This window comes from Tauraco erythrolophus, chromosome 6 (assembly GCF_009769465.1).
Source record: "Tauraco erythrolophus isolate bTauEry1 chromosome 6, bTauEry1.pri, whole genome shotgun sequence".
Classification (NCBI taxonomy): Eukaryota; Metazoa; Chordata; class Aves; order Musophagiformes; family Musophagidae; genus Tauraco; species Tauraco erythrolophus.
In genome coordinates, this window is record NC_141470.1 from 53,434,262 (window position 1) to 53,460,464 (window position 26,203).

Consider the following 26,203-nt stretch of genomic DNA (forward strand, 5'->3'; position numbering starts at 1 on the left):
TGGAGCACCTCTCCTGTGAATACAGGCTGAGAGAGTTGGGGCTGTTCAGCCTTGGAGAAGAGAAGGTTCCGGGGTGATCTTGTTGCAGCCTTCCAGTACTTAAAGGGGACCTACAGGAAAGCTGGAGAGGGACTTTTTACGAGGGCATGTAGTGATAGGACAAGGGGTAATGGATTTAAACTGAAAGAGGGCAGATTTAGATTAGATCTAAGGAAGAAATTTTTTACATTGAGGATGGTGAGGCACTGGAACAGGTTGCCCAGAGAAATTGTGTGGATGCCTCATCCCTGGATGAGGCTTTGAGCAGCCTGGTGTAGTGGAGGGTTTCCCTGCGCATGGCAGGGGGGTTGGAACTAGATGATTTTTGAGGTCCCTTCCAACCCAAACCATTCGGTGATTCTATTCTATGATTCTATATTGTTGTGGGTTAGGCCGTCCCCCCGCCCCCCCCGCAGCCGGTCACTCCCACTCCCCCACCCTCAGGAAGGAGGGAGAGAATTAAAGGAGAAACGGGAAACCTGTGGGTTGAGATAAGAACAATTTAATACAGATGATTTAATACACAGGGTAGATGCTCACCACCCCCTCTTATGCAAAGCCCGTCTCGTCCCGAAACTGCAAATCCCGGACGAACGCGAGGCCCCGAAATAGAGAGGGGCAGAGAGAGAGAGAGAGAGTGCTCCGAGAGTGGGAGTACTGGGAGAGAGAGGAGGGAAAAAAAAAAAGCAATAGAGCAAAAGCGCAGCAAGTGGAAAAGAGCAAAAGCGGCGAAAGAGCCAAAGCGCAAAAGCCCTTCTGTCTGTCTGACCCTCACTTTTATACTGGGCATGACGCTGCATGATATGGAATACTAATTGGCCAGTTTGGCCCTCAATCTTAAGTTCCACCACAAATCACAAGGGGGATCGTGTCCCCCTTGTCCCAGCTATGCTCCCCTCTTATCCCGCCGTGTTTCTGCACTCCGGCACACTGAAAAGTCCTTGGAGTCTCAAACATCAACTTGCTATCAGCATTCTTCTCAGAGCGAGCCTCTGAGTAAAACCAAAACACGGAGCTCTTCTAGCTGCTAAAAAGAAGAGCTAACTCTGTCCCAGCTAAAACTAGGACATATATACAGTAAGAAATAGCACAGTGTCGTGGTTTAGACTGATCCAGCAACTGAGCTCCACACAGCTGCTCTTTCACTCCTTCCCCAGGGGAGTGGAGAGGAGAAAGAATGTAAAAAAAGGACTGAGGGTCGAGACAAGAACAGAGGGAGTACCCACCAGCCATGGTCCTGGGCAAAACAGACTTGGCTTGGGAATAAAGTAAAACAATTTATTAACAGTTACTTGAAAGGATAAAGAGAAACAAAGCCAGATCTTAAAAACAGCACCTCCCCACCCCCCTTTCCTTTTCTTCCTGGCTCCACCTCCTTCCCCAGCGACGCAGGGGGACAGGGAATGGGGGAGTGCAGGTCAGTTCATCCGATGGTGTTCCTGCCGCTCCTTTTCTTAAAGGAGAAGGAGTCCTTACACCATTTTCCCTTGCTCCATTGGATCCCCTACTCACAAGGAAAAATCCACAAACTTCTCCAGCGTGAGTCCTACCCACAGGATGCAATCCTTCCCCATCGGATCGCTGCAGTGGGAGCTTTACCACAGTCACGGATTCTTAGGGAGTTGTTGCCACTTGCTCTGGCATAGGTCGTCCCACGGACTCTAGATGCGTCTCTACCTTGTCGTGCCCATGCTTCACAACCATCACAGGCTCAGGCATCTCTTCTCTGACGTGGCTTCTCCACGGGCTGCGAGTGGGTCTCTGCTCCACCGAGTCCATTCTTGGCTGCAGGGGGCTGCCTGCCATCTCGCCACCGGTTGCAGTGGAAACTCAGCTCCGGCACACCTCGTCCCATTCCATCTTCACTGACCTGGTGTCAATGTGGCCGTTTCTCTCAGATCTTAGTCCTCTCTGGGTGAACTCGGCCCAGCGGGCACCCCGGGAGCGGGGCGCTTCCCGAGTTCCCCAGGCGGCTCCGCTGTGGCCATCCTCAGTGGGTGGCGCTCGCCCGGTGTGGGCAGCGCCTGGCCGGGAGCCGGGGAGCGGGGGCAGTGCCTTACTCCTTTCTCTCCTCACTCCTGGGCAAAGCACCTTTTCCCGTTCCTTTGTCCCAGCTTAAATAGAGCAATTCGCAGAGGCGCCGATTGGCTCAACCCCAAGGGGGATGGGAGTCTGATTTGGTGATCAGAACCGGGTCTGACCTGGTTCCAAAACCAGGGAAGCCACAGGGAGCAAATCCCCTCTCCTGCCACCAGAACCCCTTTACATCAACCCAACACGCACAGTACCATGTAGCAGAAAACATTTGTGTGGCTTTGTAAATGAAACTAAAACTTTATTGAAAAAAAAAAAAAATATGTAGAGAAAGCCAATTTCAGTTGAGAAGAGAAACCAAGATATATGTTTAGAACTGGATATCAACTATATGTAGCTATTATACCTCCTACTGGTTGTGACATCTGCTTAAATTCCCAGTGTAATGAGTCTTTTAATCTCAGTTCAATATCTATATTTGCTTATAAATATGAAATGTCCAAGTGCTTTATCAGGTAGATATTGGCTAAAAGAATGATGGAAAAGAAGACAAGATGAAACGTATACAGTAAACTGTAAGAGGACTGGTAGAAAAAAGTTAAGTAGCATTGTAGTTGAGGTTTTCATATGCTTTTATTTCTTGTAAAGGCAACCCAGAATGTTTACATTCTTAAATATTGAGTCTTTGGCCAAATACAGTACTCAACAAGGTCTGCCTTCCTTGGTTTGTCTCTGTAGCTGGTAATTTGAGGTCATCTGGCAAAAGTTTCACAGCAATTCTGTGGTGGACCTGGCAGTCCTGCTGGTTGGCCAACAGTTCTTAACTCTGAACCAAGTGTCAGGTCACAGTTATCCTGAGGTCAGTGTGAAAACTGATACGCATCAGCCGAGCTCAGTTGACAAAACTTTTAAGAGCGTTCTAGTGAAAACTCACAAGGAGTTGAGTATAGGCCTTCCTTATACTTACATGCAGTCTTACTTTTCCCAGTTTTCAGTATGTTTTTGTTCCTTAACTCCTTTCTAATGCTCAGTCTAGATTATGGAGATGCCCATGGTTTAAATTCCAAGTAGAATATGCATTTAAGTGTTGAGATTTTTTTTTTTCTTTTTTTTTTCCTTCTCACTGTAATATTTGTTTATTTTTAAACAGACTTATTATTTTGTAGTCTTTTGATTTTCTGTATCTCTTCAGCTTATTGCCTTTTTCACAGGCAAACAGCAAAGTTGATACTTCACTAAAATGTTTTTGCTCACCAACATCTCTTAAAGAATATTGTTGATATATAGAAAGCGTGCAGGAAGAATCCGAGTATGTTAAGTGGCGTGAATTGTATATTGTTTAGGTTTGTATTTAGAATTATATTTAACTGCTGTTTAATTAAAGTTTCATATACAAAGTAAAATTTACAGACATGCTTTAGATTTCTGACTTTTTTCTTTTTTTTTTTTTTCCTGAGTTTTTGAGTCACTCCTTTTGAAGGCACTCAACTCACAACATTGATTGTAGTGAAAGAGTGGAAAGTACTGGCTTTAATTATGTAAACCAAGTAAATGCCAAAAGTAGATGATGTGATGAATACTCTACCTGCGTTTATGAAGACTCGCTGGAGACAAGATTCTTAAAGCCCCCCTTTTGAGGTTAAGCGTACATCAGTTGATGGAAAGTGAACTCTTAGATAAATGAGATGCTTGTTACAGGGGAGGAAGGGCAGTTGGTTTCTGAAATACAATTATTCTGAACGTAAGTTGAAGTTCTTTTATTTCTCCTTTTTCTCTTTTGCTTCCTTCCCTGTCCCCCATCCGTTTCAGGCTCCATGGTGTTTTGGATAAGCTGCGATCTGTGACTACTGGTAAGAAAATTAATTTTGAGTGAAAGTAGGTTTATCTTTCCTGTGTAGTGTTGTGTGTCTAATGCATTTGAAAAAAGATCTTAGCTGACTGTTTTACTAATTTTCAATTTATATGGTCTTTTGAGTCTGGACTCTTTAGAAAGTTGCTTTATATTTGAGATAAAGAATTTATTTCTGAGTCCACAATTTATTTCTGGGTATTTCTTGCTGATGTTTTTAGCTGAAGCAGCTTTCAGCTTGTTCTGTTTTCAGATCTGCACAATGTCTTGTTTATAGTTTCTTAGCTACGTGTACTGCAAAATCTGTATTGCTGTGCTTTGATGTAAAAATGAAAGGTACCTGTCTCCACAGAACCAACTAGTGTAAAATCTTCAGAATCTAATATCTTTGAGAGCAACCCTCCTTCCAGCAAAAGCAGCTCATGTGTGAGTGATGAGAGGAGACGTGAGGATACCTTGCCACCTCTTGCAGTTTCCAGCACTCGGACCGAAAGAAATGACTCAAGGGTTTCAACTAGCTCACAGGAGCAAAGGAACACTGCTTCACGGTAAAGTTTCTCTTTGCTTACTAACACACATTCGGACATCAGTAGTTGTGTCACTGTAGTAGCCATTCTGAAGAGGGTGGAAACTTGGAAAGATCAAGGTAGTTTTGAACTTTTTGCTACCATTTGTTGCATAAAACCCATTATATCGGGAATTCAGTTCCATTTCTTTAAGCAAAAGATGGACTCTAGAATAATTAACCAAACTAAAAATAGCCATCAGCCTGTTAGATTTCTATAAACAATAATTCTAAATGATTCTTCCCTGCTGGCTTTGTTTAAAAGACAGTTCTCGTTTTCCAGAACTTTGTTGGCAGATGAGTTAATAGTTGGCAATTTCTTACTTTATCAGACAGTCTTGTGAAGATGGTTCTGCATCCCGCTTAACATCTACAGTCAAACCTTTGAGGGAATTGTCACCTTCTGAAGCTGTAATTGACATTAAGCCTGAACCAGATGATCTAATTGATGAAGACCTAAACTTCGTGCAGGAGAATCCTTTGTCACGGAAGAAACCTATTGTAACTGTAACTTACGGCTCTTCTCGTCCTTCGGCTGAAATCTACCGCCCACCAGCCAGCAGGAGTGCAGACGGCAACGTACATGCGCACAGATTGTCACAGCAGGGCAGCTTGCCGGGGAGCCGGCAGTCAGACGCACAAAGCTGCAGGTCCTTGGAAACAGGCCAGCTGTCCAATCCAGAAGCATTTGGCAGCTTAGCGGAGAGTTACAGACCCACCTCCAAACTTAGTGCTGATAAAGCAGGAAGTGAGGTTAGTATGATCTAAACTGTTGCCGTATTTTACACTTGATAAGAACCTAAATTGCTATGTACACTTCCCGTAAAATCTTGACCTCAGAGAAATCGAAGGACTGCTGTCACTGGTACCAGTAGGTTTGGGGTTTTATTCTTTGGATCCACTTATAAAAAGAGATTGCATAGTTCAGCATCATCCCCTGACAGGTTGCTGCATCTCAGAGTTAATTAGCTTGTACATCTTCATGCCATGTTGAGTTGACTAATGGGTTAGCATATTGTGATGATGCGCATGAGGAATCAGAAATAATAATTTTGATCTCCAGATCATTGGAACAGCATGATCTTGCATAAGCGCTATGTAAATTAGTATTTTTGGCATGCTATTTATTCATAGCTATGCTAGATATACATCAGTCTTTAAAGCCTGGGTATGTTGCTTATTAGGATTATTATAATGAATACTATTTAGAACCATGGCATCTACGAACTCTTTGGGATGGGTGTCGTACAAGGACAATCGAAAAGATGATTGCTGCCCTACATACTTTGTAAGCTAGACTAAGCCAGGCAGGGTGATAGTCTTAGCTGGTAAGTTTTTAAGACTATCCATATGAATCAGTTAAGAGCCCTTCGTGAGAGGAATGGAGATCACTGTGGCTGCTGATGTTGTAACGAAGCAGGAATTTTACATGCCTTGTGTTCCAAGTGCGTCTGTGTGTGTTACTGCTTATATAGTTCTCTGTCTTTGCTACTACTTACTTAATTCTGCATAAAGAACAAAATTTTTTTTTCAGAAATCTAGAATGCTTTACAAAGATATGTGCTGATGCCTTTTTTAAGATGGGAAAGGGAGAATGAGAATATAGTGGTTTATGGTTGTACATAAGTCTTTGATGAATGACAGTCACATCTCTTCTTGGAAATGTTAGAAAAAGGTCTTGTGAATAATTTTCTTCTATTATGGTTTCATGAATAATGTCCAGAAGAGGGCTGTTTCTTAGAACTGCAGAACTTTGTTGTATTCTGCCTTCTCTTAGACAAGTGCTTGTGATTTGGGAAGTTTTACCTTTAGAAAGGTCATTTCTTTAGATACTGGGTTTTTTACTGTATGACTGCTGTATCAACGTAGTCCAGATCCATCCCTCAGGGTATTTCTTTCTCCTTGGAGGATCTAGGATCATTTAAAGGGCACTGTGTACAAACCTGACTTCCAGATGCCTCATTGTGCTCCCATGTAATTCAGTGCTGAGTGATGGTTCCTACAGGAGTTACTGACGTATGCTTTGTCTATGCTTTCTCACAGCCTGGCATTTAAGTTTGTCACTACCTGTGCACTGTGGTGGTGGTGAGTGGCTGTGTCAGAACAGGGTCTTTGCACTGCCTGAACTGGACCATCCTGGCTCTGCATAGCTATTAGTGTCCTTTGGAATATGTCAGCTTGCTAGAAATTAATCCTTGCACTAATTGAAATTAGAGTTGATACAGAGGAGGAAGTCATTCATACTGGTTTCACTTTTCTCTGTCAGACTTTCAACAGGTGCATCTTGAAGAGTAGTATGAATTTCTTTGAAAACCTCTTGCTTTTTCCGTAGATACTGGATAAACTGTCTGTACCGTAGACTTTTTTCTTCTTTTCTAAATGTTATTTACAGTTACATTTTTAATGAGATGTTTCAGTGTAAATATGTCTGATTTTCATAATCTCTAGTGCTGTCAGTTTCTGCAGACAGTACAGTAGTCTTCGACTCATGCAACTTGAATGGAAGTTCTCCATCTTCTGGCTATAGGTAGAATGACAATATTTTCTTTGCTGGGTTATTAAGACATGTTTTATGCTAAATGAATTGTTTTGGCTGCTCTGTTTGTTGTAGGAAGAAAGCTCCAGGAAGAGACGGTTGCCTGTTGTAAGCTCAGTAGTCAAAGTGAAAAAGTTCTGTAATGATGGGGAAGACGAGGAGGAGGAGGAAGACTATGGGTCGCGAACAGGAAGCATCTCTAGCAGTGTGTCTGTACCTGCAAAGCCAGAAAGAAGGTACTTAAGATCTCAGTGATTCTGTGTGGTTTCCAGAATGAGTATAATGAACAAAAACTTTGAAAGTGGAAGTTGGGGAAAACTGTTTGCAGTTTTGAAAATTGACAGGCCAAATTCAGTAAGACATTTTCATATTTTTTGTACTGTCTCACAACTCTGTGGGTGAGATGTCTGTTTATACCACTCTTTTTCCTCTGATTTTGTAACTTTTTTTTCATTATTATGCATAAGCTGCAATGGAATATGAAATTTTACACTATTTGGGAAAAGTTTAATGGCAAAAGAATGTTAATGTTGGCATGTTTCACACCAGGTATTTAATTGGTAAAATAATTTTCCACGAATTTTAATTGCTTTGTTTTTATTTCAGGAGTAGTTTTCAAACTGATTATCACTTATTCTTTAAGGTGATTTTAACTTTTCAAAAGACTTGAGATATTTTTCTTTTTTTTTCTGCTGCTTAATTCTGTCTGTGTCAGGTGTCAGTCAAAGTACATCAATGGTTTGTATCTGACTTTTTGTAATAAGAGGAAGAACATTTAAAGTAGGGAAGAGGTGGTTCTACTGATCTACAGTGCCAGCTTGTATAAGACTTGTTTTAAGCTAATACACGTTATTGAATTTATCTTCAGTGTCACAGCACAAATACGTGATTTAAACTTCCTTATTGTTGATGTTCAGAGACAAACATAAAACTTGTTTTACGACTAATATGTTTTTGATAGAGTCAGTTTTCAGCTGGATCTTACTGTCCGGGGCAGCTGCATAATTACTAGTGCCAACACAAATGTAGCAACAGGCATCTGAGGGGCAGAGCTGGAGGAAATGAATGGCAGAGTTTGTGCCTTTTAGATACAACATGGTTTTACAGCAGCTTAAGCTGAGAGGTGAAATCATACCTCTGGACTTCCATTTTTGAGAGCGTTTTGTGAATCCTCTCAGTGGATTAATAAGCTGAAAACAAATATGGATAAAGTGATTTTAGATTATGATTTCTATCAGTATTATGCGTAACTGTGTTAACCTGTTGAAATACTTGTGTTTAACATGGATACAGTTGCTGTTGGAATTCACGTATAATTAATTTTTTTTTTTTTAATCTTCCTTAGACCTTCATTGCCACCTTCAAAACAGGCCAATAAGAATTTAATACTGAAGGCAATCTCTGAAGCGCAGGAATCGGTTACAAAAACAACCAATTATTCCACTGGTAATTAGCATTGGTTTTGTTTGTGCTAAGATACAATATTTCCAAGCCCTGTTTTATAAAGCCAAGCTAAAGATAGCACTTAGAGATAAAACAGAATGTTAAAATAGCACTTGTCAGTGATACATGTAAGTGATTTTTGCGTGTCCTGTGAACATTACATTAATCTTCAGTGATGAAGTATGAAAGCATAAACATGGGAGGAAGGAATTACTTAAAAATATATTAATCAAGACAGTAAGTCTGTAAAGTGTATAGATTCAAAATGGAAGTGCCAGAAATACTCTGAAGTTGATAGTTACCAAGGGGAAAGCTTTCAGAATTAGGCAGATTGTTTGAGCTATTTGGATGATCTTTTTTCCCTTTCTGCACTCTCTTCCTTCCTTCTGAGAGGGGAGGAGAAAAAAGCCAAACAGCAAAAAATCAAAATGCACTGGATATAGGTAATCAAAGTGCAAAATAACAAGCAACGTACCGATTGATACATCAGTGTATATTGTCTTTAAATAGTGAGGCTGCAATTTTAGTTCAGTGGTTTTAGGTGTTGATTTGCAGTTGATACAGCAACTGAGCAGTTGCCCGTGTGTAGGCATTCAGTTCTCCTAGCTAGGAGAGACTTCTGCTGTAGAAGGGCAGATCCAGCTGTTGTCGTGTGCTTTCATTTCATTGGGAGTTAACAAACACAGTGTTGTCAGCAGGAAGCATTGCACATTGCCAGGGAAGGAGCATTCGCTAAACTACATAAACCATGACTTTTATGCCTTCTGGAGCACAACTGAAAGCCATCCAAAATCTCTTGCCTGCTCTCTCTCTCAAAACCTGCAAACTAACTGTAAGAAACACGTATCTTCCTCTGTATTATCATATTTACAAAATAGTCATTGTGAACTTCTTCCCTGTTTTCTTGTCGTTACTTGTATTTTCAAAGTTGCACAGGTGCTGATAAGTAGATCTAAAGGCATGAGATGCCTATGGAGTTTTCTGTGTTCAAAGGCTCTTGAATTGGAGGAGATGTCCGTGCATGTTAGAAGTGGGATATAGAGTGAGCTGATTTTAAAACAGAATAAGTTGTATGGATGACTAATAAAGATTGTTTCCAAGCTTAGAACTGAAGAAAAATTAACTAAGAATAGTCCTAGTAAACTATGGGATTGCTGGACTACTTTCAAAATATGTGTCATACAGTAAATGAACTTCTAAAAGAAAATTATGCTTTTTCCTTAATAGCAAATAACATTAAGTGCCTCCCAAGCATTAAGAGCTTGTCCTCATTCTAAGTGGCAAGCAGAACGAGCAGTTTGTTAGGATAAGAGGCAGGAACACTAATACTCCTGAGTTCTGATGCTGGTTATCCAGCAAGGAGTGTTTATGGTGGAAAAAGCAGTGACACAGGTAACAAACAGTACTTTGAGGTGATCCAGGAAGCTCTTGCCTGCGTACATAGCAACCAGAAAATAGAGCACAGCCAGAAATTTATAAAATTAATTAAAACTATTGATTTCTAATAGTGGTGATCTTGCAGTTTGATTTACCAACATGAGAATATTTCAGTGGAGAGACCAAAAAGCACCAGTTTGTGGTTTGATACAGAGGTGATTTGTGAATTTTATCTGAAGTATCATGCAGGTTCTGCTACTTCAGAGGTAGTAGTTCATGTATTTTTTAAGTATTTTGGATGAAACATGGAAATAAGCTAATTTGAAATACATAGGTAAAACAAAATGGTAGGATTATAAATGATAACTCCAGTACTGAGCAGTACCTTTCAGTTATATGTGTCAGAAGTTCAGTGCTGATGTGATATTCAGCCAAGGGAAGAACATGCTTAGCTTTTCATAACCAGTTCTGATGGTTTTAGCAAAAGCCAAGTAAAGAAGTCAATTCGTTGTCCTGATACCCCCAAATTCCATACTACAACTGCCTGAAAGGATGCCTACACCTACTTGTGGGAGATTGGAATGAGGTGGGTGTCAGTCCTTTCTCCCAAGTAACAGTGATAGCACAAGAGGAAATGGCCTCAAGTTGTGCCGCAGAGGTTTAGATTGGATATGAGGAAAAATTTCTTCACTGAAAGGGTTGTCAGGCATTGGAGTAGGCTGCCCAGGGAAGTGGTTGAGTCACCATCCCTGGAGGTGTTTAAAAGACGTGTAGATGTGATGCTTAGGGACATGTTTTTGCGGTGGACTTGGCAGTGGGTTGGACTCGATGATCTTAAGGGTCTTTTCCAACCTAAATGATTCTACAATTCTACTGTCATTGAGTTTTATATTCTATTTGCAAGCACCTTAGCAGAGGGGAGCTGGCACCTTATGAAAAACACACATTGATAATCCATGATTGTTTATACGAAAGATGGAATGAAAAGTGATTTCAATCCCATAAAAAAGTACCAAATTAATTATGTGTGGAAGTGGATGAATTACTACTTTGCTGATGTTACTCTAATCCTTGTCATGCTATTTTGTCTTACAAGCAGATGTTCTGAGGTGCCACTCATAGAGTGCTCTATGCACATGCACAAATGTACTTTCACATTAAGAATTTTACAGGTAGCTTTTTGTGGAGTCAGATGCTTGCGATTTTTGTGTGTGTGTGTGCGTCTGTGTAGGAATTTTAGTGTTATTTTAGCACCATATGTAAAAATAGTGCTGTTGTGTGATTGGGTTGTATGTAAATGATTTATCATAGTTTCTTTATTTAAAGTTCCACAGAAACAGACTGTTCCAGTCGCACCAAGAACTCGAATTAGCTCAGAAGAATCTCAGTTAGAAGTAATCCATGTGCAAAACAGACTGCCTGCTCTGAGTTCTCAGCTTCAAGTAGAAGAGCCGAAGGAGCAGACAGTTGAAGGAATTCAAGGTCATCTGATAATATTCTTTAAAAATTTATACCAGGGAGTGTCCTTTTACAACAAGCTGAGCAGAGAAAAGAAATGGTTTGAATTTTTAAGTCAGCATCAAAAGTTGCATGTGGAAGTGCCCTGAAAACCAAGAAGCTTTCTAAAGCGTGGCTGTAAGATAGATACACACATACACGCAACCTCAGAGGGATTAATCAGTGAGCAAAGGGTGGTGTAGCATTCTGGCGTGTCACTGAAGAATACTTTTGCGTAAGCAAATGCAATAAGCAAATTTATCCATTTATATTGGGATAGCTTCTCTTTCCCCATCCTTTGCATTTTTTTCCTTAGTATCTTGTAGGAGTAATTCTGTCACGAAACTTATATGAGAGTTAAGATAACTCTACATTTGCAATAATTTTGCAGCATATGAAGTATTAAAAGATTCTTTCTGACATACTGTTACCACACGAATAGTTCTAATGTTATATTTTTTTGTGTCAATATTGGAGTACTATATTTGCTGTTACAGGACAGCTGATACCAGGATAACTGTGAACAGTAAGCTTTGTTTTTACTTCTGTTACAAAACTCCTGAAGGAAAATGACATAACGTTTAAAGGCAATCAAATTACCTCTTCAACATGATTTTCTTACAAAGAAAGAAACGTGTGTGTGTCTGTGTTAGTTACGAGGAATCATAGAAGTAAGGTGATGGAAAAATACTTCTGTAAGAAGTTGTTAGTTTACTCTTGCTAAGTGTTTAGATTGTTGAGTAAAATTTGGTTTGAGAAGATCTTTGTTACATGAGCTCACAGTCATTGTTGAGGAATGGAAACTTTCGGTACTAAAATGAAAATTGTTAAATTTTCAGTCTCTTATTTCTCATACAGCTGTACTTGGAATCTTTCTGCCAACGTAAAATAGATAGAATTTCAACTATAAAGTACGTAAGAAGAAGCTTTATCAGTCTTTGAATTAATGTACAGAAAATCTTATGTTAAATATTTTTGCTCTTTTGCCATTGAAATGGAGATGACAGCTTGCTTAGGAAACTGCAGAAAGCAAAATATTTTGTTTCAAACCATAAGTCAAGCATAGAACAGTGCTACTCTGATTCGTTCCACGTCTTTTAAGATGATGACCATAGAGTCCCTCGTGATTAGCTGCTTTCCTGCGTGTTTGTTCTCTGAATAGTCAACCCCTCTACAAATGAGGAGAAGGAACTTGACCTTTGTAAGTTGCCATACCCACAGACCTAGTTTGTACTGAGCAAGAATTCTGGGAAAGAGTGAAGGCTTTCAATATTTAGATTTTTGCTCTGCCATATGGCTGGAAAAAACTTGTTATTGTTTCTGAAACAATGAGAAAGGGGTTCATAACAATAAGAATGTTTTTTTTCTGTTAGAAGTACGGAGGTTTTTGTTGGGTTTTTTAAATCAAAGGAATTGGAAGAGTATGCTTCAGTTCTTTAATCTATAGTTTCATTTTGTCATGCAGTAAAATATGCTTCTGATTACGTTTTTTTTTTTTTTAGGAGCTGAACAAAAGGAGCTCTCTTCTCGGCTCCAGATTGATCCTGTGATTGAAGATACCTTGCAAGTGACTCCAGGTTAAGTCTTGTGATCTTTTATTTTCAAATTGAACACTACTGGTCAGTGAATGTTAAAATATAACTTCCTTTTCAAGTAATTATACTGATTTCTAGTATTTTCTAGTTTCTGCATCTCTAAGGAATAAAAGCGCTGCATCAGTAGATGTTCAAAGTCTGAGAGGTTTTAGGTGTGTGTGGGCACCCTTCAATGCTGTTTCAGCAAAGCCATTCCAGTAACAAAAGTTTGCTGATCTGGCCTAATATGGCCTATGGCGCTTCTGTTGATCTACTTCTTTGTAATTAGCAAGGAAGTAAAAATGTTTTCTGGTAGCTACGAGTAAGAGCTTGAAACAAAATAAAATTAGTTTATTGGCCATGTAAATTGATATTAAAAAATATGCAATAAATTAAGAGTGCAACTACAACCTTATTTTTCTCTTTTCTATGTAATTTTTCTCTCAATTCAGATTACTATGATGCGGAATCTATGGTCCATACAGATACTAGGTCATTTATCCTGAAGAAGCCCAAGTTATCTGAGGAAACAGTGCCGCAGAATCAGCAGCTGGGAAAGAGGGCCACAGAGGCAATACGAGTACTCTCAGGACGACTAATACAGACACGGTAAAAAGTTAATTCTTCTAGGACTGTTATTATTCAGAATGCTTGTTTGTGGTTTAGATGGAATCATTCAGTCCTACTTGTGCTTTGTCAGTCCATTCAGGATCTGTGAAATCATGGAAAATGGACTGACATTGAATAGCAGAGGAAAAAGACTTCCAGAAATCCTTCTAAGTGTAAAGTAATTCCCAGGGTCAACTATAGCTTGAGCATGTCTTTAATTTGCAAGAAATAAGAAGGAACTGAAAAGTACTGCTCTTCTTTGTCATAGCTGTTCTGATTTCTGAAACCTTAGTTAAGTAATAATGTTGATTAAGTTGCCTTTAGTTCTATACCTGTTTCACCCTGAGATTACACTTCTTAAGAAATGTCTTTCAGTGCGGTAATGAGTATGGCAAATCCTGAGCTCTCGGTGCTGGAGGGAAAACAGCACATTCTACATGCAGGTAGCTCAGTATCCGTCAGCCAACAAACAGTTAAGTGGCATGTGGGACAAGTGATTTAAGGCTCCTTACTGGTGAGTTTGGCCAAGAGAAATTTCATGTCAGCTTCAAACGATGTGTTGTAGATGTTTTTTCATTTCCCCAAAGGAACAATGGCCAGTGCACAGTCATCTTCCTAACTTGTTAAAGGCCTTGATAGTTCCAGCTACCAAATAGTTTTAGGTGTCTTACCTGTTAAAGAGTTAAAAACCACTCAGAACAATATGCTTCATCACTGTGGGTTGTTGTGTTTGAGAAACTGTTAATATTTCCTTTCCACGAGCGGCTTTAAACAGCCTGTGTTAATTAAAAATAAACCCAACAATGACCAAACCTCGAAAAGGGCAACCTCGCAGTGTCACAGGTGAAAACTGTGGCTGCGCTGTGGGAGAGCCATAAATTTTTACATGTGTGTAGGTCAATTTCTGCCAGCTTGAACTTGAAAGTTCTGGCTAGTGATGTTTTTAATGTGTTGTTTTTCTCTCTTCTTAAAGGCATTCTACACTGTAGTTGCTTTTAGCCTAATTTCATAGAGAAGCAAAGTTTACACCATCATTGTGTGTCAAAGATGAGAACTCCATAGTGTGTTTCCAAATATTTAGAATCACATGCCATTCAGGAAATCCCTCAGGTGAAATGAATGGGACAATGGAAGATTGGAGAGAAAACGTATGCATCCCCTGTTTTTATACTCCCTCCTTTATCCACATTGCCTGCTGTCAGATCCAGGATACTAGGCTAGACTGATCTTTCTGTCAGGCTGACCATCAAAGTTCTTAGTGTCAGTATTTCAACTCTCTTCCTCATTCTAAAAACTTTTACACCTGCTCTTTCGTAATGTGCTGCTCAGTATTTTTGAGCAGACAATTGTTTTGTGTATTAAAAGGTTTATGATTCCAAGAATGGTATTTACCCTCACTTTTTTGGTCTCAAAACTGTAAATTCTTCAAAAGAGTAATCGCTTTATTTTACTATGTCTATAAATGAGCTTTTGGATCTGTCCATTTTGCAGAATGCAACAAACTGAAACGTTCTCTACCGTATGCCATTGAAAGCTGTATTTCTTATTAGTGCCTCAGGGACACTAGAAGGCAAACTGTTAATGAGAGTACGTTATTAGTAGTATCAAAAGAAGGTTTGTTACTGTGTGGGCCTCCATAGATTAGCTTGTACTACTTTTAGTCACTAGTGCAGCTCACTTTTACTCAAACCTCTCGAGTTAGAAAATCTATTTTTGCTACATTTCTTTGTTTGATAGAGACCAGCTTGCACAGCCAGAGAAACCTGCTAGTCCCAAGTTCATCGTGACGCTGGATGGTGTGCCCAGTCCACCGGGATACCTTTCTGATCAAGAGGAGGAAGATATGTGTATAACTGAAGGATTAAGGCCAGTTACACAAAACATGTATGCCGGCAAAGGATTGAAAGGCCTTCGAGCACAGCAAATGCAAATTGTAACCAGACAGCTAGAGGGCTGTGATGGTAATGATGCTTACCAACAGGATCTAACATTTATGTGGTGGTTTGATTGTGGGTAGAACTCTTGGAGACATCATTCTTAAGAAGTCAAGGTGATAGTGTTTATTCTTCAAATTAGAACATTCTTTAGGCAAATGAAATGTGGTAGTTCAGTGGGGCCATATCTTTAGAAGCCTCTGTCTTGGTAAAATAGAACAATATGGCACATAAATAATTGCCAATACTGGGATATGTGGAGAAAGTTTGATTTTTTCATTTGAAAATGTAGTTTGTCTTCATTGCCAGAAATCTGCACTTCTGGTTGGCCCATTGTCGTTTGTCCCCATGCTAACAGACAGGAGGAATTTTCACTGAACGTTCTGCTGTGTCTTGAACTTTAAAAAAATATGTCAGGTGGTGTTAATGTTTCTGTCTAGATTTGTGATACCAAAAGGAACCTGTTAAGTATAAGGTGTTGGCAGAGTCAAGTTGCTAGAATCTCTGAAAGTAGAACTTAAACAGTGTATGATTTTACTTGGAGGTTTGTATATTCAGGATACCTTTTGAATCACACGGGAAGTTGTTTGCTAAAGCATAGGTTTGGATTGTTTAGAATGCTGACACGGTGATGAAAAATACAGAGGATATTGTTTTGTTATAGGCCTGTCGAATACTTGCCTTAAGGTCATATTTGGATTCTTTTTTTTTTTTAGTTTTCTTATGAAAATAAAGACCTTTATTTTCCATAGTAGCAGTGCATCCAAATTTTCTGAACTAAATAACAGTATTTGATGCTATACAGAGAACTCTTAAATTTCATGGATCCAGCTCTAAATGTGTAATGCAATTATGAGAGACCTATGAGGGAAAAGCAAACAATCTTTTTAAGTCTGTGTCCTTCCAGTCCCACTGGGTGCAGAAGTACTACACATATCAGGCGGTCTTAAAGAAGAAAGGAATGTTATATATCCGTTGGCACATTTTTACTAGTACAGTGAAATACACTTTAGAGTACTACCCTTGCAAATCTGTGCTTTTACTAGTATACTCTGTTTCATACTGCTGACTAAAGCTATTTGGTACAGGAGTGTGTCACTGGTAAGATCAGAGAGGTAAGTCTAGCAGTCCTGGAAAGCTTTCAAAAGCCAAAGGTTTAGGCAGATTTTGGAAAATAAGACAACAGTAAAGGTATATACTTAATCACCTGAATTTTCAGAGTGATGCTTTACAAATAACGTTAAATAGGAGAAAGTCAAAGCCCCCAGGGTCCTGTGGAGCAGTGTAGGTATAGTATGTTTCAGCTTGGAATTTCTTAAATGCTTTTTGGTTTGGAGGCTCGGTTCGGGTAACTGAAGTGGATGTGGTGTATGTCCGAGCAAATTACATGAAAGTGATTCTTTTTCAGTGCGTGCCCCCATACTAATAAATCCTATCTGCTTAGTGTAGAAATTGATTTTTTTACTGTATCTCTTGAAATAATTTTCTAGAGCCAAAAATATTTTGGAGAAAGGAAGCATAGCTGTTAACACATGGCTCAGCAGAACCGTCATAACTAAGGTTTAGTTGAAGAATCTTCGTCTTGTCTGATCAAGATCTGGTCTGTTTGACTTCAACACCTCAATTTGGATTGGTGAAGAAAATTAATTTATTTTTCTTATAAACAGTGCAAGTTTGATCTTTTATCACCAGAAGACAGCTGTCATTCCAATATTATGATTTCTTTCACTCTGTGGTTTTGGAAATTTTCTTCAGATGATAGGATTGTACATAAATTTTTAGTGTCGTGACTTTTTTTGATTAATAGAGGCTTATCAAGAATTGGGTTAAAAGGAGAGCAAGAGTAGGAAATAATGCTATATATCATGTACACCAAATTGCATATAGAATCATAAAGGTTTTCAGCTAGTTCTTTTTTCTTTTTTTCTTTCGTTCCTAGTGGATATGGAACAGTTACATGTGCTGCAAAAACAGGAGAAGGTGCTTGAGCGCTGCAAGTACTGGCCTGCCTGTAAAAATGGAGATGAATGTGTGTACCATCACCCCACGCTACCTTGCAAGTGAGTAGTGCAAAGCTCATCCACTTGACATGTTATTTTTATTTTTATTCTTATTTCGGTGCTACAAATTTCCCTTCTGTGTTAGTAAATACTCCATGGCAGTGTAAGTCTGTTACGGTAGGGATGGGAGCTAGACTCTCACACTGGAATTTCTTTGGTTTCCTTCCCGTCTACCATGTGTCAGAATACAGCGATGTTTTTAGTTAGTAGAGTCACAGCCGTGCTCAGGCAGGAGAAAGCTCAGTTGAGCAGACAGGCTGGTGCTGTTGTGTTGCTTAGAGATGTGGGAATCGGTGTCTTCTTAAAACAACAGCTACTCTTCTGCTAGCTGCCAAAATGCTTTTGAACATGTTAGGGTACCATTACATGGCAATGCAGTGATTTATTTGTTTTATTACTTGGCAGCAGATGCTAACTCTTGAACATGCACTGTGCCTTTGACTTCTCTTCCACAAGCAGCAACGGTCTAGAAAAACAATTTCTGTTTTGAGGTAGATGTTACCGGATTTGGAAGCTTCCCTTACTCAGACATTTGAATTTTGTTTATAAATCCAACATAACTAAGTCCAAAATAACACTTTCTCTTCAGTGAATGAACCAGGTTACCTAGGGAATTCTGTGCCCCTCTGTGCAAAGGTCAGAATTCGCAGTGCTTTTGGTGCTGTGCACTGCGCACTAAGAATGATACGTCTTAGCTTGCAACAAGTAGCCTGCTGCCGAACTCCACTGAGTGTGGGGTAGTTCAGTTATTTACTGCGTGTAAAGAGTGTCCAGAGGGAGAATGAGTACAGATCTGTTGGTGTACAGCTGGTACACTACACCCACATGCCCTGCTTTGGAAGTAACTAACGCACATCTGCAAGCCCTGTTGTAGTTCTGGCTTTTTGTGATAATTCTGGCTTCCATGCACAGCAGCTGCTGGGGAATTTTGCTCTGGGTATGGGCTTATGACTCAATTTCTTTTCCCTCAGAGTTTTTCCTAACTGCAAATTTGCCGATAAGTGCTTGTTCATCCATCCAAACTGTAAATATGATGCAAAGTGCACTAAGCCAGACTGTCCTTACACTCATGCCAGTCGACGAACCCCCCATCCATGTCCTAAACCAGGTGAGCACCTCTTGTTTTTTTGAGCTTTAAATGAAAGTGCTGAAGGGAAAACAGGATTCTTGGAAGCAGAAACTGGGAGTGGTGAAAAAATAATTTTTTGCTTGATTTGACTTAATTTTCTTTCAACTCTTAATGCTAGATGAAGAATAATAATCCAGTGTTAGCACAAAAACCGTTACCAGAAAAATCCCTGAACGCTGTTACGCAGGAGCCCATGTGAAATCTGTGCAAGGCCAAAGTGGTGCCTTGGTCTGAAGGCATGAGCCAGCATTGCAGTTTTACTCTAATTTGTTTCTCAAACTGGATACATGTTGTACTAAGAGCTTGTGGCACAAATCGAAAACAGAAGTTCCTGGTTTTGTGTGAACATTTTTTTCTTTAATGACACTGCCGGAGTTAACTTAATGTAATAACGAGATGACTTTCGGGGATGAGGTTACCTAGTGAAGGCAAAATAGCTGTGTTTGGATTACAGGCTGGTATCCCTGAGCCTTTGAACAGTGCCAAGGTGAAGGGCCTTTACTCCACTGGAGTCATGATCTTTTGGAAGTGGTTTAGCCTTTCATCATAGTACGATGCAGTTTTGTTACTTTGCCAGAAGGCAGAGTACAACATGCTCATCGTCTCCTGTATCGTTTCCAGCAGCTCCTCGGTATCGCTGGAAAATGCACTGCCTGCGCTTTTCAGTCTGGTAGGCTTAAACTCTAGCAGGCTTGCTGCTCTCTAAATTTAACATTTGCATGTCTCTGTCTACCAGGATCTTGCTTAATTTGTTGGAAGCTTCACCATGACCACGGTACCTTCTGCTGTGAAATGGTGAAGAACGATGACCCAATAGTCTTGTTCTGCCCCAGGACGAGATCCACTTAGTGCTTTGAGATATGCTTCTCGTATTTCTTGCAGAACTTTGGTGTATTGTAAAACGTAATTTCTTGCAGAAGGATTGATACATTCAAGTTTGTGCAGAACTATATTGAAAAAGCAGTTTATTCTGATCCAGGCTCACTTCCTGTTCTGTTCTTTTCTACTGTTAGCACCACTACCTACACCGTCTGTATCCCCCAGTAGTCCGCTGTGCAAGTTTTTTCCTGCTTGTAAGAAAATGGAATGTCCATTTTACCACCCAAAAGTAAGAATTGTCTTCTCTCTTTTCCCTTCCTTTCCAGAAAGATACTTGAAATATGTTACTTTGGGACAGGAAATGTCACTAGCATTTTGCACTTTTTCCTTTTCCTTTTCACATTTTATCTTTAGCTCAGAAACAGAATATGCAAAAGCAGAGACTTGAAGAATTTGAAAAATTGTATTTTTGAATAGTCTGCCTTTCTATCAGATGATTCTGGGGAATTTCAGCCAGCCAGCCATAGCACTTGTCAGAAATCTGCCCAGCCAGGATGCTGAGGGCAGAGGAGGAGGACATCTTATACCCTATATGGAAGGAATATCTTTCCAACTCTTGACACTTCCTTTGGATGTGCGGCAATATACAGGAACTTTAAAGATTGCCCAGTTACCCTGAAGTATATTAATGTGATTTATATAGTACAAGAGTTTGTAACTCGGACACTTCTATTCTATAGAATTGTGACCCTGCGTATCCTTACGCCAGTAAGTTTAGTGCTTTCTCAAGCCTTAACGATGCTGAAATGCAGTGGGTTCCCAGGACTGTTCCCAGGTTCTCTGGCTTTCCCTCTGTCTTTCAGCAGTGCTGCATCACGCTCCTAACTTGTACCCACAGATCAGTTGAACCTGAACTCTGTAAACCCTTAAAAGCAAAGCAGCTTCCACCCGTCAGTGCAGAGGCAGTTTTGGAGCATCTAGCTCTTAATCAGTGCTTCTGAAAAAGGATTTCCCTATTTCCTTATTCTGCCCTTGGGTTGAACCGATGGCAGCAGTCTGTGTAGCTGTCGACTCAGTTATCTGTCGGATGTGCCATACAGTACTGCAGACGTGCCTGTGACACGTCCCAGGGTGGCTTGTTGGGTAGTTCCACCAGCCCGCTTCACGGAGGCTCTCCTGAAACGCTGTCGTTTTTAGCATTGTAGATTTAATACCCAGTGTACAAGACCAGACTGCACTTTCTACCATCCAACGGTTGCCGTACCTCCACGCCACGCCTTGAAGTGGACTCGGACTCAAACCAGGTGAGATACTTCTTATTTTCCTTCATTAGGCTTAGAGTGTATGTTGGGACTTGTGTCACAAACGTTAATTTTACTCACAGGAGTAATGTGTGCGTGATGAACAGAGATTGTATGAAGAAAGATACCTGTTACAGGCATTTTTTTTTTTTAAGAGAACTCTCTACTGTTTGTTTTTAGTAGTATAAACATTAGTTAATGTGATGCAACACTGGAAAAACAAGTGCCCTGCAGCTAGGATATGGCAGAGTCACTGGAATCCTGACTTGGACGTGTTGAACTGAGGTTTATTTGAGTAAGGCTGAAAAGCCAACATCAGCTCTTCTTTACTGTTGTTTTATCTTGGGTCTAAGCTGTCTTTTTCCACAAAACGTTCAGATGTTTCTTGGAGTGTTTCTGGCAGAGCAGCTCCTTCCTGTCATCTATCCATGATTTCATAAACTAGTAGGAAACTTCCTAGAGCTGCAGTCATGCGCCTGTCTTAGAGAGTCAGCTCACACGAGCCTTTCACTCCACCTGATCTCATCTGCAAAGGTCTTAACCATGACTGGGGCAGGACGCAAATCAGTTCTCAAAGCAGCTGCACAGACCGGCAGGATTGTTCCTTATGTGAGTTTTCTCTTTCCCCTCAGTGAATGATTATGGTACAACTTGGGACTGAACTTTGCCTCCTTTGGACAGCAGCGGGAAGGAAGATTAACCACCAGGGGAACAGGATGTTAGAAAAATTCATGCATTTTGAACTTTTAATATACATTGTTTTCATAAAATGAGATCGATTGCATACTTGAAATGTCTCTAATTTTCCAAATTTGTAAGTTTGAGCAATTTTACATTTTTTTTTACAATGTAAGAAGAAAATGTCTGTGTAAGAAAAGTTTTACTTCAAATTGCATTAAAAACTTTCAAAGCACGTTCTGTGTTCTGTTTGGGTAACATTTCTTGCTTGAGATTAAGTGTGTTGAAGACTTAAGTGTATCATCAGGTCTTAGAAAACTCATTCCTGTATTCGGATCATCCTAGAAGTATTTTTGTTCAGCAAATGTTTGGTACAACGCATACAACCAAAGTGATGTCCTAGCAGATAGCGACTGAACTCTTCACCTGCTCACAGGGAAAAAAAGAGTACAGTGTTTGTCTTTAGGGTGTTTTTTCCATGTAATAGCCATCATAGCCGTGGTCCTTTCTCCAGTAGGGAAAAAATAAAGACAAGGGAACAAAACTGCTTCATAAGCAAGAACAATTAAACAGTTGATGATATTGTGCTCCATTTAAAAAACCTATGAAATTAAATACTGCATCACTTGAAAATAAATGGTTTCAGATGTCTCCATTTATACCAGAAAGATAGAAAGTACCTCTCTGAATCTCTGTCTGAAGAATCCTTTTTTCTTCCAGTACACCGGACTACTGGGCATATTTTGACATTGTCTCATTTCAGAAAGTTGAGAATAATCCCAGGAGGTGACCAGAAATTGCAAAAAATAATCCCAGGAGGTGACCAGAAATATGTTTGTGGTATTATAATGATGAAAAGTGTTGAGCAATAACATAAATGCACTTTTTTATTAAATCTTTCATATCTTTTGGGGAACTACATTTCCACAAAAATATACAAAAGAATTTCTTTTTACAAATATTTACATTTGATATCAGAAAACAATGTTAGCTACATATTTTAAACTTAAATTTGACAAATATAGTCTTGAATTCTGAAACTTAACACTCCAGGAAAGTATTTTTAAATTTTTTTTGTTGTGAAATAAAGTACTCAAAGTTCATATTCAAATTTAAAAAAATCTTAATGCAAAAATCTGACATTTAATTTTTTTTATATATATATATATACTTTAAATAAACGTACAACATTGTTACAGGGCTTATATGTTCATGGTGGAAACCAAAATGGAGTACACTTAAAACCATGATCCTTATTACAATAATACATGACCATACCTTTGGACTAGTTTAAAATACTTTTTTTAAAAATTTTTTAATTTTTTTTTAAGCAAGAGGGATTACCTGACACACTCCATAATGAAACACAACAAATCCGAACAGACAACTGGATTTTAAGCTTAAAGAACTATAGTAAAATATTTTCCTAAGGTGACCTGACAGGGGAGCAGAGGAGGACAGGATGGGCTCTCACCAATGTTGTACAGAGCAACACTGAAATGAATTTCCAGATGAGACTGCAAATCACATTGTTTTTCCATTGAATTTTCCAATGCCTTCGTTAGCTGCTCCTTTCAGAAAGAGCTGCCACCATGAGGCGATCTTCCTTTTCAGTGTGAGCTGAGGAGATAATTTCTAAGGGCAGCAGCAGACTAATAGTAACCTCCACTGCTGAATCTCAACAGCTTTGATGTTTCATAACCTACTGTACAATGTTCAGCATAAGGCAAGCTGCTGCTTTTTCTCTGCGGGGGAAAAAAAAAGTGAATAAACCAAGCCACAAAGCTAAAAGTGTGTGTATTTTTAAGGGGAAGGATTCTAATGCATTTACTTAGAGCGTTACATTATTTTAAGTGATCGTTGTGGTCTTGAGTATATTCTTATGTGAAATTTTACATTAAAAATGCACCAACTTTTTTACAGATGTTAAGTAATGCAGCTTTTCCATTACTTAATATAATATGCTGTATACCGCTAACTGAACTACAAAGCATAAACGAACCTTGGAATTACCAGATACTGCCTTTTTTTTTTAAAAAAAAAAAAAAAAAAGAAGAGGAGCTATTTTGCACCTAAAACCACAACACAATGGTAAGTAGTAGCAAGTAAAGGAAAAGTAGACTAGAACCGTGGAAAGTACTACCCAACAGCACCAACGTTTCACAAAAGTACAGAAAACCATTTTTTTCCATGCAATTTGTGCCTGTGTTCATGCTGGGAGTTTCTTTAGAAAATGTGTTTATTAAATTCCCAAGGAATACAGTATAGAGCATGTCCTGGGTGTGACTGGTGTTTGAAAAATTCATGGAGTTATGGAAGTACCATTTACAGCAGCTCCGTAGCTGAACATGACATACTCAGATTTTAAGTAATGTGCTGGAAAAAGCTATTTAACTGCTTTGCTTCTCAGGAAGAATAAATACCCTATTTTTTACCTGCTGGGCATGGAAGGATACCCCCCCCCCCTCCAATTTCAAGAATTTGCAACTAAGTTAACAGAAAATTCATTTTCAGCAGCATAACGCTTTGTTTTGGCTTTGTGTTGGATGTAAGTCACCGTAGTAACAGTAAAGCTGTGGCTGAAGTTGGGTGCCCTCTCACAGCCACTACTTTGGAAAAATACTTATTTGGGGGTTGGGAGGGGGGAAGGTGGGCTAAGGGCTCCTGTGGGAAGAAGATGAAAAGAGAAAAGAAGGGTAATGGTAAAAGCTACTGAATGAATAATTGGAAGAATTACACGAAAAACTTCCCCCCCTGCCCAAAAGGCTGATAATCCTACAGAGGACCCAATCTGAACTACCCCTGCTGCTCCCCTCCTTCGAGCCCACCAGTGCAGCGCTTGTTTCCATGATCTGTAGTTCTCGCCTTCCACCCTCCTCTCCTGCCTCAGCCCCCCGAGGCAGCCGCAGGCGGCAGCAGCTTTGTGACACCGGCAGTTACACGCCGTGACGGGAGCACAGCATTTGTCTCCTGCGGAAGAAGAATTCCTCTTACGAAAATCTGGTAAAGCACGAGATGGTGTCATCCTCCAGTTTAAACCACCTGATACGCTGGATGCACTAGTTCAGCGAGTACAACTGGCTTTCTTTTAAGAATGTAGAATAGTGTGAACCAGACACATCTTGACATCACTGGGACAAGCATGACAATAACTTGGGAGACAGCTTCAAAAAAGAAAGTTTGGGGTTTATTTTTTGTTTTGGTTTGTTTTTTGAAATAAGCTCTCACATGGCATCTGCGCTCAAACTGAGCAAGATCTGCACTAGTAAGGGCAAAACTACTTTGTACCGTGTTCAAGTTACCCCACAAGAAACAACAGAAGCTCAGGCAACTCGTATTTTGGCTTTTGGAAGAGAAATCCAAACACCCCAAGCGACAGGAACATACTGCCTCTCATGGCCCAAACTCCACTGTTCTCTCGTAGGAGGAGAAGCATCAGCCCAGCTATTTGTGCACAGATTCTATGTTTCTTACAAAGAGCTGCTACAGATGAAAGTATAGGTGCCACTTGGACAACTGAACTGGAATGAGTTTAGTTGGTTTTTTTACCTAAAGTTTACCTGAAGTCAATTATTTCCTTATTTTGTAATGGTTTATTATGGGACAGAATCAGGAACTTCACTATGGTATGTACTGATAGGCCTACATTACATTACATTACATTCGCCTTCCCTGGCTTACTCTATCTACGTTTGGAGGCCTAAAGCAAGGAGCCACTGAAGGAAAATTCAGCTCGTGCAAGACTTGACTCGCCCTCTGCCCATACCTGTCTCCATCGCACCTCGAGTCAAACAGAACAAATACCGGCCGTAGCTTTAATGTCTGTCATCTTAAATGCTGTGCGGTCTGGGAATGGAACCAAGAACTGGTGAGTAACATTTCAACAGGAAAGAAATGAAGGAGGCAGTAATTGATACCGATTGGTTATGAAGAGCTTTCTAAAGTACAGCATTTCTTTGGTCTAATATTTTCTGTTTAAAGAGCGCATTTAAGCCCAATTGTACAGGAAGCTACAATATGGATAAATCAGAAGAGGCCTGATAAAACAATCCGTTTGGTTTATGTGGAAATGATGAGTAGCATTTTAAAATGCATCCGTCAACCCTTTTACCTGAGCCCTCAGTATGCCATAACATTTTTATACTCCCAGTGTTTTCTTTGTTACCAACATGTGCACAGGGCAAGAGCTGTTCCCCCCGTTGGCTGCTGTACTTCAGCACTACGTAGCTGTCGCACAGGTACAGGAGTGGAAAGGGCAACAAACAGAAGCAGCTGCATCTTCCCAAAACAGAGCCAACAAAGTTGCCTGCAGCTTTTCCTTGAGCACTTTGCTGCTCTCCTGTCCTTAAACTCCACAACCAGCCACTGAATACTTCCCATTTGAAACCAAATGTTTGCCAGAAAGTGACAGGACTCCCCAGCCACCACCACCCATGTTGGTTCTTTGGTCCTGCCTTTGCCTATTTATGAGTGTTCCTTCCTCTGTTTTCCTTTGTTTTCCTTTCTTTCTCCTTTTCTCTGGCTTTATATTTACTGGTTTCCTGTTACTGCTTCCTCTGCCCTATGTTCCATAATTTAAAAAAGAAGTGGAAATTATGAGAATTGCCTATTGTCACCATGCTCAGACCTTACACTTTTCATCATTGTTTTTACACTAGGAAGAAAAAGAGAACACATGTTCCATGCCTATTTTTTTTACTTTTTTTTTTCCCCCAATGAAAAAGTGAATTGGTTGGATTGCTGGTTTAATAGTTAACAA

At 39.8% G+C, this 26,203-nt stretch overlaps 1 protein-coding gene across 6 annotated transcripts in view; it reads left to right on the forward strand.

Moving 5' to 3' along the window:
• ZC3H14 (zinc finger CCCH-type containing 14) overlaps window positions 1–21,633 on the forward strand; it is a 29,592-nt gene extending 7,959 nt beyond the window's left edge. For 2 of the 6 annotated variants that reach the window (XM_086612749.1, XM_086612751.1), the window contains 12 exons: window positions 3,883–3,923; window positions 4,275–4,470; window positions 4,820–5,240; window positions 7,099–7,259; window positions 8,369–8,469; window positions 11,170–11,325; window positions 12,843–12,917; window positions 13,367–13,523; window positions 15,261–15,484; window positions 17,397–17,517; window positions 18,489–18,625; window positions 19,660–20,702. In XM_086612749.1, coding sequence (XP_086468875.1) covers window positions 3,883–3,923; window positions 4,275–4,470; window positions 4,820–5,240; window positions 7,099–7,259; window positions 8,369–8,469; window positions 11,170–11,325; window positions 12,843–12,917; window positions 13,367–13,523; window positions 15,261–15,484; window positions 17,397–17,517; window positions 18,489–18,625; window positions 19,660–19,913 — 2,044 coding nt within the window. In that variant the 3' untranslated portion in view covers window positions 19,914–20,702. Of the gene's footprint in view, window positions 1–3,524; window positions 3,815–3,882; window positions 3,924–4,274; window positions 4,471–4,819; window positions 5,241–7,098; window positions 7,260–8,368; window positions 8,470–11,169; window positions 11,326–12,842; window positions 12,918–13,366; window positions 13,524–15,260; window positions 15,485–17,396; window positions 17,518–18,488; window positions 18,626–19,659; window positions 20,770–21,398 lie in introns of those variants that run through there. The other 4 variants (XM_086612750.1, XM_086612755.1, XM_086612753.1 and 1 more) reach the window with 4 other exon arrangements.
• Window positions 21,634–26,203: the final 4,570 nt, after the last annotated feature.